Source organism: Panonychus citri, unplaced genomic scaffold (assembly GCF_014898815.1).
Source record: "Panonychus citri isolate SS breed McGregor unplaced genomic scaffold, ASM1489881v1 Contig00028, whole genome shotgun sequence".
Lineage (NCBI taxonomy): Eukaryota > Metazoa > Arthropoda > Arachnida > Trombidiformes > Tetranychidae > Panonychus > Panonychus citri.
The window spans coordinates 2,302,333-2,314,567 of NW_026515433.1; the positions used below are offsets into that span (position 1 = coordinate 2,302,333).

The 12,235-nt window shown below is 29.1% G+C and overlaps 1 protein-coding gene across 2 annotated transcripts in view; it reads right to left on the reverse strand.

Moving 5' to 3' along the window:
• LOC128396745 (potassium voltage-gated channel subfamily H member 8-like) overlaps positions 1-12,235 on the reverse strand; it is a 44,486-nt gene that overhangs the window by 12,496 nt on the left and 19,755 nt on the right. Inside the window, exon 2 of one of the 2 annotated variants that reach the window (XM_053357352.1) lies at positions 1,773-2,613. In XM_053357352.1, coding sequence (XP_053213327.1) covers positions 1,773-1,848 — 76 coding nt within the window. In that variant the 5' untranslated portion in view covers positions 1,849-2,613. Of the gene's footprint in view, positions 1-1,772; positions 2,796-12,235 lie in introns of both variants that reach the window. The other variant, XM_053357351.1, reaches the window with a different exon arrangement.

Genomic DNA, 12,235 nt, shown 5'->3' on the forward strand with positions numbered 1-12,235 from the left:
TTGATTCTGAAAGAATCCAGATTATGGGAAATTATTCAAAATGATTCATAATAATTATCTACATTATGTCTTCCAGTCACATGAGACAGCATTTCCACCAGGGTGAAAAATGGATTCTTCATGTTTCCACCCACTAATCTATATAATAATACTCATAATCATCATCATTTCAATCCTGTAAGCATTTATATATATTCATGGTATATCTTCATCATCATTATCAACATCACCAGAATATCAGCTCTGAATACCTTTTTTCCCCCTGGATTCTGAATATCATAAAGTTTATCCTAAGAAATCAATCAATAACTCATTTCCCTCATAAACTCCAACCTGATTCACTGATTTTCTCCTTATCCACCCTGTAACTTTTGTTGCCTTCTTTATCTCTCCATGTGAGTGACTGTGTGTGTCTGTTCATTTACTATTGAATTTACATGATGATCTTAGCATAAAAAGATAACTAAACATCAAAGAATCTTGAATGATCGATCAGACGCAATTTGATTCTATCAACAATTGATGGAAATGGAAAAATAAAGAAACTTTTTCTTCCTTTTTTTATATTGAATTCCAAATAAGACCAGAGGCTATTAAATAAAACTGAGAATTGTGAATAATTCTTAGCTCTCAGTGGGAAAATCTTTCATGATACATCATGTGATTTCTCATAGACAAAAGAAAATTTCTCAAGGTGAATTTCATCTCTCTCTCTCTCTCCCCTGATTGTGTCTTATTTCCAGTTCTGGTGATGATCAATTTAGATTGGATGAAATGAAAAGGATAACCCTGAACATGTTAACTTGAACTTTCATTTTGACGAATTGAAAAACTATTTTGTCAACTGAATAATTCTGATGATGGATATTGTCTCATGGGATGAAGAGGATAAACCAGATATGCAAACAAATAATAAAAGTGTCACTTCAATGTCAATATATGTAATCATTTATTGTACAGTAAACAACAAAAAAAAATAACACTCAACAAAATATTCATGATAATCTGAGATAACTTTGTAAACATTTTCATGATTCAATACCAAATAGATGATAAATACATTAATCCTAAATTAATCTTGATGATTTCAATTCCATGTAATTAGGATTATTACATTCAATGAATATCCAATTGGTTTCCATGATAAATTCAATAATAATAATAATATTATTTTTTTTTCTTGTTGAGCATAAAAAAAAAGTTGAGTTTTCATTCCTGTTACTTGATTAATATGATTAAACAATTAGTTTTACAATCCCAACCATTCAGTTGTAATAATGATATCATCATGATCCATGATGATGATAACTCTAGTTTTATATAATAGTAATCATAATAATCATAACCTCAATATGATTATCATCATTATTAATGACATAATAATAAGTTTACTATATCAATATAATATGTTTGTTTCACTAGTCAGAAAAGTAGAGTTATTATTTTCCCATCTTATCCCATGAAAACTCAATGTAATCATATTAATTTGATGAGAATTGCCCTCAGGGTAAACACACAGATATTACCCAAAAATGATTCAATCTTGACTGAACAACAAGAGTAACTCTCTCATCATGATGATGTAGTGTATTTATATTATTATTATTTTGCTTTACTTAGTTTCGTTTTTTTTTGATATTTCATATGTAAGAAAAAAGCAAAAAGTTCTGGTTATATAAAAAATTCAGTGAATTCAGAATCGTTTATAGCTATTAAATGGATAATCAATGGTTAAGGTATTTAGATAATTGACCATTGGGTGTGGTACTTACGAGTTCCATCAAATCGAGTTGCTATTGTATCAAGGAAAGTATTTTGTGGAGCTAAAAGTCCTTTCCTCGCAGGCATTGAAAAACTGACCACAAGTGAATGTCCAGTTAGTTTATCGTTGAATTTTTATATTCACTTTTCCTCCTTCTCGTTTCTTTCTGGTTAATTGTTACAACGATTTAAAAAGTTTTAATTGTTGATAAATTTTTAGTCTAATGGTTAATGAAACTTTTTTCCTCTTCTCCAGAAACAGTTTTAACCATCATCATGGAAATGATGATGATGACGATGATCCTGATTGAAGCTGAATAACTTGAAATCTCATATTCAGGGTGTATTCACATCTAATTTCAGGATAATAGAAGGCAGGAAGTGGGTGTAATTGAATCAATATCTTATGAAAAGTTCAGTCTCAACCTTTTCTACTCCACCTCTACTCTAGTCTTTTTCCAATTTTTTTTTTTCGATTCCTCTTTTCTTATATATTTTTATAATATTTTACTTTTTCTCCCTTTATAATGGATTTGTAATGGGTTTTGCTATATTTCTGATGATTCTAATGGTGGGTATGCTTTTATTTCAAGTTGATTGAATACCCACCAACAGGTAAGTGTTTATATTTATCTTATATTTATATATTAATAATATCTTGTATTTATATTACATTAGGAAAAGTCATATTAATGTTTCTGTTGTTGCTGGTTCTTGGTTGTTGTTGTTGTTGTTGTTGGTGGTGGTGGTGGTGGTGGTGGTGTTGTTGGAGTTGTTGTTGGGTTGATTGTTGATTGTTGATGTTTCTCATAGCCATCTACTGTAACATGTTATATATCAACAGGTAACTTTCTGTGGGAGAGAAATTATTTCAGTTAGAACTTTTTTCTCTCTCTCTTTTTCTTTGAAATTGAGTTTTGTTTTTCTTTGTTTCTTCTTGTAACTAATCAACTAATTACTCAATCATTTGGGCAATAATTAAGCTGATCAAGTGGCTTGATAACATGAGGATCCTATTTGATTGTTGTTGTTACCTGGAGAAAATGAAAGGATAGAAAAAAGTAAATTACAATTGAGAATTTTAAAAGTTTGGAAAGTTTTCTTTTCTAATAAGATTTTGATAGAAAAAAAAATCGGCTTTAGAATATAAAAAGCTGGAGAGAAAAAGTTGTTACTAATTGAGAGTCAATCCAATGATTTAATAAAATTGGAAACATTTTGTTCATCATCATGATGGTTATATTATTATGCTCATGGTGATGATGAATATTTAATTCAATTCAATTTGAAAACATTAACTTAAACACAACAGTAATAACTACAGACGATAATATAGATATTTATATGTATTTGTATATAAATGAATTTACCATGAAAGAAGAGAGCAAAATTTTCATGGTGTAAACTGAATCATAAATGAACATTAATCTAAAATGATTATCAACTCATATCACGTTTAAAGTTGATTGTACATATTAAAAAAATCCATCAACAGCTCAACTGAATCTACCATGAAATTTGAGACTCAAAGGAAACGATTGTAGTTACACACCGAGTGACATGATTTAGGTGGTGGGTTAACCCACCGCCCTTTACCTCCTCCTCCTCCTCCTTTTCCACTCCCTGTTTAATAAAATCAACATGATTTTAAATTCCCAGGTATTGTTGATATAAACAAGAAAATACATATTAGAAAAATAAATTTAACCAACAATTAAGGACTTGGACACAAGAGTGATGTTAAATTGTTCAAGATTTATTATCGTACATCATTAAAAATCATCATCATTATCCAACTGGAGACACCATGATCATGATAATAATAATAACATCACTTTGATGACAATCAACTGTTACAATTTATAATCACTGTTATCCAATTCATGTGATTGTATTTATATAATTATCATTAAAAACTTTTCATTATCACTCTGTGAATGAAATAACAATCAACTGATTCAGTTCAATATTAAGGTGAAAACTTATCAACAATAAAAGTGATGAAAATAATGATAACAGATGATGACAATCATTTTGATGATATTGCTTTTTATTACCTTTTGTTTGTCATCATAGTGGGTGGTGTGGGGATTGGGTGGGATAAGAATACCCATGAGAATTGAGAGAGGGAGGGTGACTTCAGGGTGGAGAAGTTGCCTGAACATTAGATTCCTGAGCTGTTATTATTATGTTATGAAAATTTATTTATTTTTCTCTGAATTGATTTTGACTTGATTAGAACTTTTTTTGTTCTTTATTCAGTTTTTTTCCTTCTTATCATGAAAAGTATCACCATGTTATTATATTTGTACCTGAATTCCAGATGAAACCAATTCTCTGCTGAATTTCTAGACCGATTTACTGATAATATTGTGATACTGATGATTATTCATCAGTATGACGAACTCATTATATTCAGATTATCTCTATTCAGAATCATGTCTGTAACGATTCAGAGCTTTATTTTGAGAGCATTGAAAAGTTTTAACTCCATGATAACATTTCATTTGTCACCTTTTCCAAATTATAATGACTGATCATGAAACAAACTTGTTATCAATCAATTGTTTCATTTACATGATCTATTAGCATTTTATTCAGAACTCATGATTAATGAATGAAATCATTTCTTTAAAATTGTTCATTTTTCTTCAATCCAATCACAACATTAACCAGAAATATTGTCACTTGGTATCTTTAGTCATGTTATCTGATAGATTTTCAGGTTAATCTTGTGATTATCATGGTGATGATCAAGGTATGAAATCTTGTGATTCCATCATGTATTGACATGTAATCCAGAATAAATTATCTACAAGAATGAATGAGAGAGAAAGAAAAAAAAATGATTCTTTTTCTTGTAACAACTTCTTTTTCATTTTCCAACCAAATTATTCAGAACTTTCTTCATGGTTCATAACATGGAAATCAATCAATGTCAATCCACACACACACACTCATGATCCATAACAATAGTAACAATAATATTTTTCCTTCTGAATACAAACAGAAAATATTATCACCAACTTGAAGGTAACCATCAGATTCTCATCATGATAAGTATTCAGAGTAAGTAATAATCTTCACCATGATTATTATCGTGGTCATCTCAGGATCTATGCATGGAAAATTTCAAAATCTTCCAGAAAGAAAGAGAGAGAGAGAGAGAACAATGTTGAAAAAAAGTTCCAAAGGAAACTCATCTATTTTTATCTCCTCTTATTCCTAATCATGGTTATCATGCTCATCTTTTTCAAAGATTTTCAATTGTACTAAAATTTTTTTCTTCTTCTGTTGATCATGATGATTGAATGAAGATTTCAGTGAACCAGAATAATATGATTCTGAACAAACAAGTGATTCCAAGTAATATCATGATAACCAATGAATACCAATCAATAATATATTATGTTAACTCTGAATTGTGAAGAAATTTTTTTTTCGTTTTCTTTTTTTTTCTTTCTCTCCTATGTAACATTTATAATGGACACAAGACTGACCAATCTGGTGATGTTTTCACTGATGATGATGATGATTAAATTGATTAAGGAAGTCATTATTTCCGCCATTGAATTATCATTCAGTCTGATGAGTTTTTTTTTATCATCATTATCATTTGATTCAACATCGCCTACACTAATATTCAGGGTACATCATGTTAGGATACTTGAACTTGAAACATATTGATTTATAACTTTAATGGTCAGTTGATTGGTCCAATAAGTTGAACATGATAATAATAATAAATAATTCAATCAATCAGATAATTATCAATTGTCCAGTCATCATCAGGCATTAAGATATACATTGACCTCGCATGTTAAGGTAGGAGGAATAAAATTATTCTAATGGAATTTTTTTTTCGAGAAAAAAAAAGTTCTGACTTTGATTCTGATAACTGTGAAGAGAAATACTGACCAATGGTCATATACTTTATATATACACTTTGTCTCTCATTTGATCTTCTCAGGAAGGAAAAAGAAACAAAAGCAAAAATTTCAATCGATTTTTTTTTCTTTTCTCTTCTCTCTCCTTCCAAGGGAAATGTTACAATGATGATTATTGTGGTTTGAACACCGAGGTGGGTATTCAAAGTTCAATGACAAGATAAATGTCAATGTAACCCACCCACCCAACTACAACTATCAAGGTTAACCTTTAACATGAATACCCTCTGAAGGATTTCACTAGGGTGAAAAAAAAAGTATCTATTGCATATTTTTTTTCACAGGCAAAAAAAGCACTTTACCTGCCAAGGTGAATGTTAAACATGTATGTTCACATTTCCAATGCTGAATAAATAATTATATGGAAATGGGAATAAAACATAAACTGAATCTTGTATAATATCATATTCAAAATGGGTTTGTTTTTTTGTTGAGAGAAACATTTCCAATTGCAGCATTTACCTTAGACGATATTGGATATATATTAAAAGGTATATATATCTGTTTGAATATTGTTTTTTTATTATCACCATTATCATGAATATTATGAAAAAATCTCTATTTCTTCAGTATTTATGGTTATCATTAGTTTTCCCAAAGTATTCTCATCATGGTGAATATAAAATGTTAGCATTTCTCAAGTTGACAGATTAAATCTGTTCCCATTTTTCAAAATTCACCATTTCAATGGTATATGAATTATATATTTATATTCAATTCAATTGTTTAGTCAGAATTTCCCTCTACAAAACTGAGAGTGATGCAAATTCTGTATATGAATGTTAATCTGGTTACTCTGATTATTATCAAGGTGGAAAGGAATCAGTGTGAAAATATATTTCTAATTAGTTGAGGACGACTTTCTGATTAGATGAAGTTAATGAAAGAAACAAATAAATTCTCAAGGAATAAGCTGAAATTCTGGAGATCAGATTAAGTCCTAATCATGGTGATAAGAAAGAAAGAACGAGAGAGAGAGAGAGAGAGAGAGAGAGAGAGAGAGAGTTCTCTTTAACCTTAATCTTCTATCAACTTAATCATCGCCATCACTATGATGATTTAATGATTGATTAGTTGATCGATTAGCTTATTATTATAAAGGAGTTGATAAGTTATCTTATCCATGATGATTAATCAGTAAATCATGAAGGATGAACGATAAATATGAAGAAAAAAAAAGTTCTTACTCAATGTATTTATAAAGTTATCTTGTCAATGTCAAGTTTTCATCTGTAAATATTATCATCATTTTCCATATGAATTATCATCTACAAATGAATACATTGTACTCTAATAATCATCTAAGCAAAATGTTAAATCAATCAAATTATTGACTAGAACTTTTTTTTCCCATGTTACTTTTGTGATCGTTTTTTTTTCCTCCATCTCTTATGCCAAGGTAATAAAATAAATCCTAAGGTTTTCACCGAGAACTCACTCACCCTGATTTGTTATCATGATCGTGAGAGTGAAAAATGAGATGATGAAAACTTCACCTGGAAAAAAATACATCATCTTAATCAGAACGATAATTCATTCATTTGATTATAATGAATAGGTTTGAGTTTTATCATCATGTTGATTAAGATTATGATGATTACTTTCAATTGTGAATAAAAGCCTTTTCTCAATGTATATATAATCTCATTAGGTTCATGAGTATTTCTCAGGGTAAATTATCCTGAATGAATTTTCATCTACTAGCATTGAGAAAATTTCAACAGTCTTGTTTATTGTTGTTGTGAATTCATTTGATGATCAATTGAATTTTATCATCTTCCAAATGATCATGATAATGAATCAGTTGTCAATGTCTATATAACTATTAAGTTTATCGGTGAAATCATTCAATTGAACTGAATAATCATTCATCATCATGAAAGCTTATCAATGATCAAATTTGAGATTTACATTTGAAATTATTTTTGCTTGACCAAAGTCCAGTGTGAAAATGAAATGATGATGATGAAACCTGAAAGGAAATGACTTTTCCTAATGAAACAATTACAAACAAATGAAATTTTCATGATAATGTTTCAACAATTTGAATAGATAATCAAACCCATTGAAATGAACATTTAAAAGATGAATGGTTATAATTAAAAACAATAGAAATTAATTGTGTATACAATTAACTGGATCGAGAGAGAGAGAGAGAAAGAATCAACTAACAATTTAGTCTCATTTATGATTCCAATTGCAAGCTTATAATTATCATGAAATTATCGTCAATAAATATGATGATGAGAATGATGAGATTCATTATCATCCATGAGTCTTTTACATGGAAAAGGTATGTTCATGAAAAAAACGAAAAGAGATAAAATTTGATGAAGATTCTGAATCTGTTATCATGTAACTTGAAGCGGTTCATTTCTGTCAGAAACAAGGTGAACATGATTGGAGTAATTATCATGATTAATTTCCAGAATTAACTGAATAATTGATGGAACTTGAACCAAGAATTTTATTACCATTTTGTCTTGGAAAAAAAGTTCGACAAAAGTTTCGATTAACTTTATCGAATCGTTTTCGTCTCAAATTTTATTTTCCAACAAAATTTTAATTGTTTCAATTAATTTTCTTCTAAAAGACTTTAATTGAACACAATTGGCTAAACTACAATGATCATCATTAATCTGATAATCATCATCATGATGCTTACTCAATCATCATGATGGTTACAATTAAATTGTTCAATTCCTTATGGGATAAGTTATCATATTTACCCATTATCATCATCATCATATTATTATAATTATCACAGATGATGAGGTAACATTTTCTACCTATTTTTTTTCATATTATTACAACAAAATTTATCTTCATCATCTTTATCATCATCCAAAGTCTATTATTGTCTTTACCTTGGAGGTTTTATCTTTTTTGGTCATCATCATTATCATCAAATGTCCACAATGTTTACTTTTACATCTAAATGATGAGAAATAAAAATGATCAACCTTTTAAATGGACAATCAGACTTGAGGCTATTATCATCCTTCTGATGATGAGGATGAAAAGTTTTGAAATGAAGTGAAAGAAAGAGATGAAGACAGAGAATAAGTGAGATAAGATAATGATGAAGGTGGACATGAGGATTATCATTCGCTTGACCATCATCATCATCATGGTCATTGCTGGAAATCATTTGGGAATTGAATCACGTTAAAGATGAAGATGAAGAAAAAAACACTTTCCGGTTAGCTTAACGTTTCTAATATTATTACATAGATATTTTTTTACCTTTTGCTATTTTTTTTTTTGTTCATCTTTTCATCATCATACTGGTCATCATCATGGTCATCTGACTCCCCTTTGTGACTTTACTTGAACTTTTTCTGCCTCTTTCTCTTTGTCTATCTCTCTTTCTCTTTGGTCATTTCATCTACCAAAGGTAAACATTATAAACTTACTACTGGTCAAGTAACTGTCCATTTCAATTCAGTGTTTGCTTCCGTTGAACCTTTTTTATCATCATGATGATGAGGGAGAAAGAGTGAGAAAGAAAGTGTGTCAATGTTGACCAATGTCCACTGTTATTGTTGTCATTTTATTGTTTTTTTTTCACTCTACTCTGGTTCTCTCATCACGATAACATAGTAAAAAAAAAATAGCAAATTAAGTGACAATTTAATTGAAATACTGACCATCAAATGGACACACAATACTATGAAATGAATATATTGAGAGCTGAAAATCTGAATCAACACCAATCATGAAGTTGAAATTTTCAAACTTTGAACATTTTGTTTCCCATTCAATCAATAAATCATTTGGTTTCCTCTTCAATCTACAGAATCGATCATCAAATGAAAATAGAAACTGAAACTTTCCAGATTATCATGAAAACTCATAATCTCTCTCAAAATTATTATTACATTTTCAAATGTTTATCATTTTTTATCTTCTATTAATAATAAATATTATTTTTAATTCTGCCAGAAAAGGCATTAGAACTTTTTTTCTTTCTTTTCGTTATTCAACTTTCCTCGAATTTGAATTAATCATGGAAAACAAAGTTTGATTAATGTTTTCGTTAGTCAATGATACTGATAATGTATTAATAACAAGGGTATTATCACAATAGTAATAACAGTAAAATAACATCGCCCTTGTAAATATTAACTTGTAACTTATCATCATGATAATGTTTTCATATTAATAATCTGAACAGCTAAAAAAATTCATATTTATGATACCTGAAAGTATCTTCATTATAAAAGTTTAAACTTCAAGTTATAATCACTTGGAATTGAATATATCCAATGTGATTTGTTCTGAAACTTTCAGAATTTTCAGAATTTTAGAACTTTTATTTTTTTATGCTTCGAAATTTTCTCGATACATAAATATTATTATGTTCTAATATCCATTAATTCATATGATATTGAACTCTAAAAAGCCATGAATAACTTTAGCTGTTGATTTTAGCTATGAATTGCTATCGATATTGAGCATTTTATTTGGTAGAATTTAGTTTTTTTTGTTCAGCGAAAAAAATGAGAACAATTTTTTACCTTGATTCTTTAATCAAACTTTTTTTCTCTCTAGTGATTTACTGAGCATCCAACACCTTAACTGACTTGAAGTGATTATCAACAGATAAACAGAAACTGGAATAATAATAATGAAGATAATACTCTTATCAGAATTATTGTCATCAGAACATTTTCCTTAGAAGATTTTTCTTCTTCTTCTTCTTTTTACTCTTACTTTCTAACTCTTCTTCATGTTTAGCATTTTCTTTAAGCTTTTCAATGTATCAATTTTGAGTTATATTTTTAAGGTTCGAAAAAATTTAGAACATTTTTACTTCTTTTATTATTTTCCCTCTGAAAATTGTCTGAAATCCTAAGCTGTATTCCTTGGTGTATATTTATTATTATCTTCACTATCGTCGAAGTCGACTTGTCTTGAGGAAAAGAAGGATGGAGAGAAAAAAACTTTTCGAACTCTCAACATTCACCTTAGCAGATATATATACATACAAGGAACATTAGAGTGGGTATGCTGCTGTTGTGCTACATGTAGCACTATTACATCAGATCAAAATATATTGTCAATTTTCTGCTAGAATTGACATTCTCCTTGGAACATAAAAGAAAGAGAAGAAAATGTTTTTCTCTCTTTCGAAAATAATTTTCCATCCTAATATTATTTCCTTTCTAATACATGATATAATACCTCCTCTCTCTCTCTCTCTCTCTCTCTCTCTCTCTCTCTCTCTCAATGTCTAGTTCTCTTTTTATGTCAAAGTTACATTTTCTTTGGTTTATTCTGTTAAGAAATTATCATCATGCTCGACTCAATTCTTACAACTTCCAAATATGATATAAGTTTTGTTTCTGTTGAAATGTTAAATTATCAAGAAAAAAAGGAAGACAGAGAAATAGATAGAAGCTGAAAGATGAAGATGATGAAGATGATAAGTATTATATAAGAAAGAAAAAAAAGTTTATCTCATCAAAAGTTGAAATTCACCCTGAGGATACTCAGAAAGAAGAGAAAATGTTTCATTCCTATCATTACACTTCAACTAAATTTCCATCGACTTGGTTATCTATTTCATTCTGATAAAGTTCTGGTATCTTGATATCCAAATGATGTCCATCCATGGGAGATAATATTTATCTTCCATGATGAAAATACTACTATATAAATCTAATACTTGTTGGCATTAGATGAATACAAGTTTGGAAAATGCTACAGGTAAAAATGTCCATGGAACTTTTTTTTATCATATTCATGTTATATTATCTTCATTAAACTGGGAATTGTTATTTTTATTACTCCAACGAGATTAATATATCAAGAATCAGAGTAGATGAAGTTGATATTGGTGATGTTGAGTGAATGATGAGAATGAAGATAGAAAAGTTCTGAGAGAAGATGAAGAGAAGGGAAAACTTTTATTAGAACTGAATTAGTTTCATCGATAGATCGTTCACCAGCAAGGGGGAGAGAGGCTCGAAAAAGATATCATCATTACCATCATTATCCTTAATATCATCATTATCGTTATCATGAGTTGATCATCATTATCATCACTCTTGAGTTTATCGTTGAGAATTGGTTCAAGATCGTGATGGGAACCTCGAAATGTCCAACACACATCGAACTGAATCGTTTTTTTTTGCCTCCTCAGTTTAGTTTCACTTCTGGGTAATGATCATTCTCGATGATGAACAATTTCATATATGAACTTTTTTTTTCATTTACTACGTGACTTGTATCTCTTACCCACCCATCCACACCCACTCTTCACCCTCCCATGATGCAAATACCCTTTCATGATACATTGTGAGAGAGACTAGTTTTCATATTGGAACAACTTAATTTTCAATGTTACCTTTTTATTGTATTTGTTTCTGTTGTTATTTTATCTTTTCTGTTGATCATCATTCACAATCTGAAACATGATATTATTATCAACTATTTGGGTATAACTTCATGATTGAAATTCACCTGAAATTTCATGATCAACTAATAATAATTCAAAAGAAAGGATAAAGTTTTATATGTTT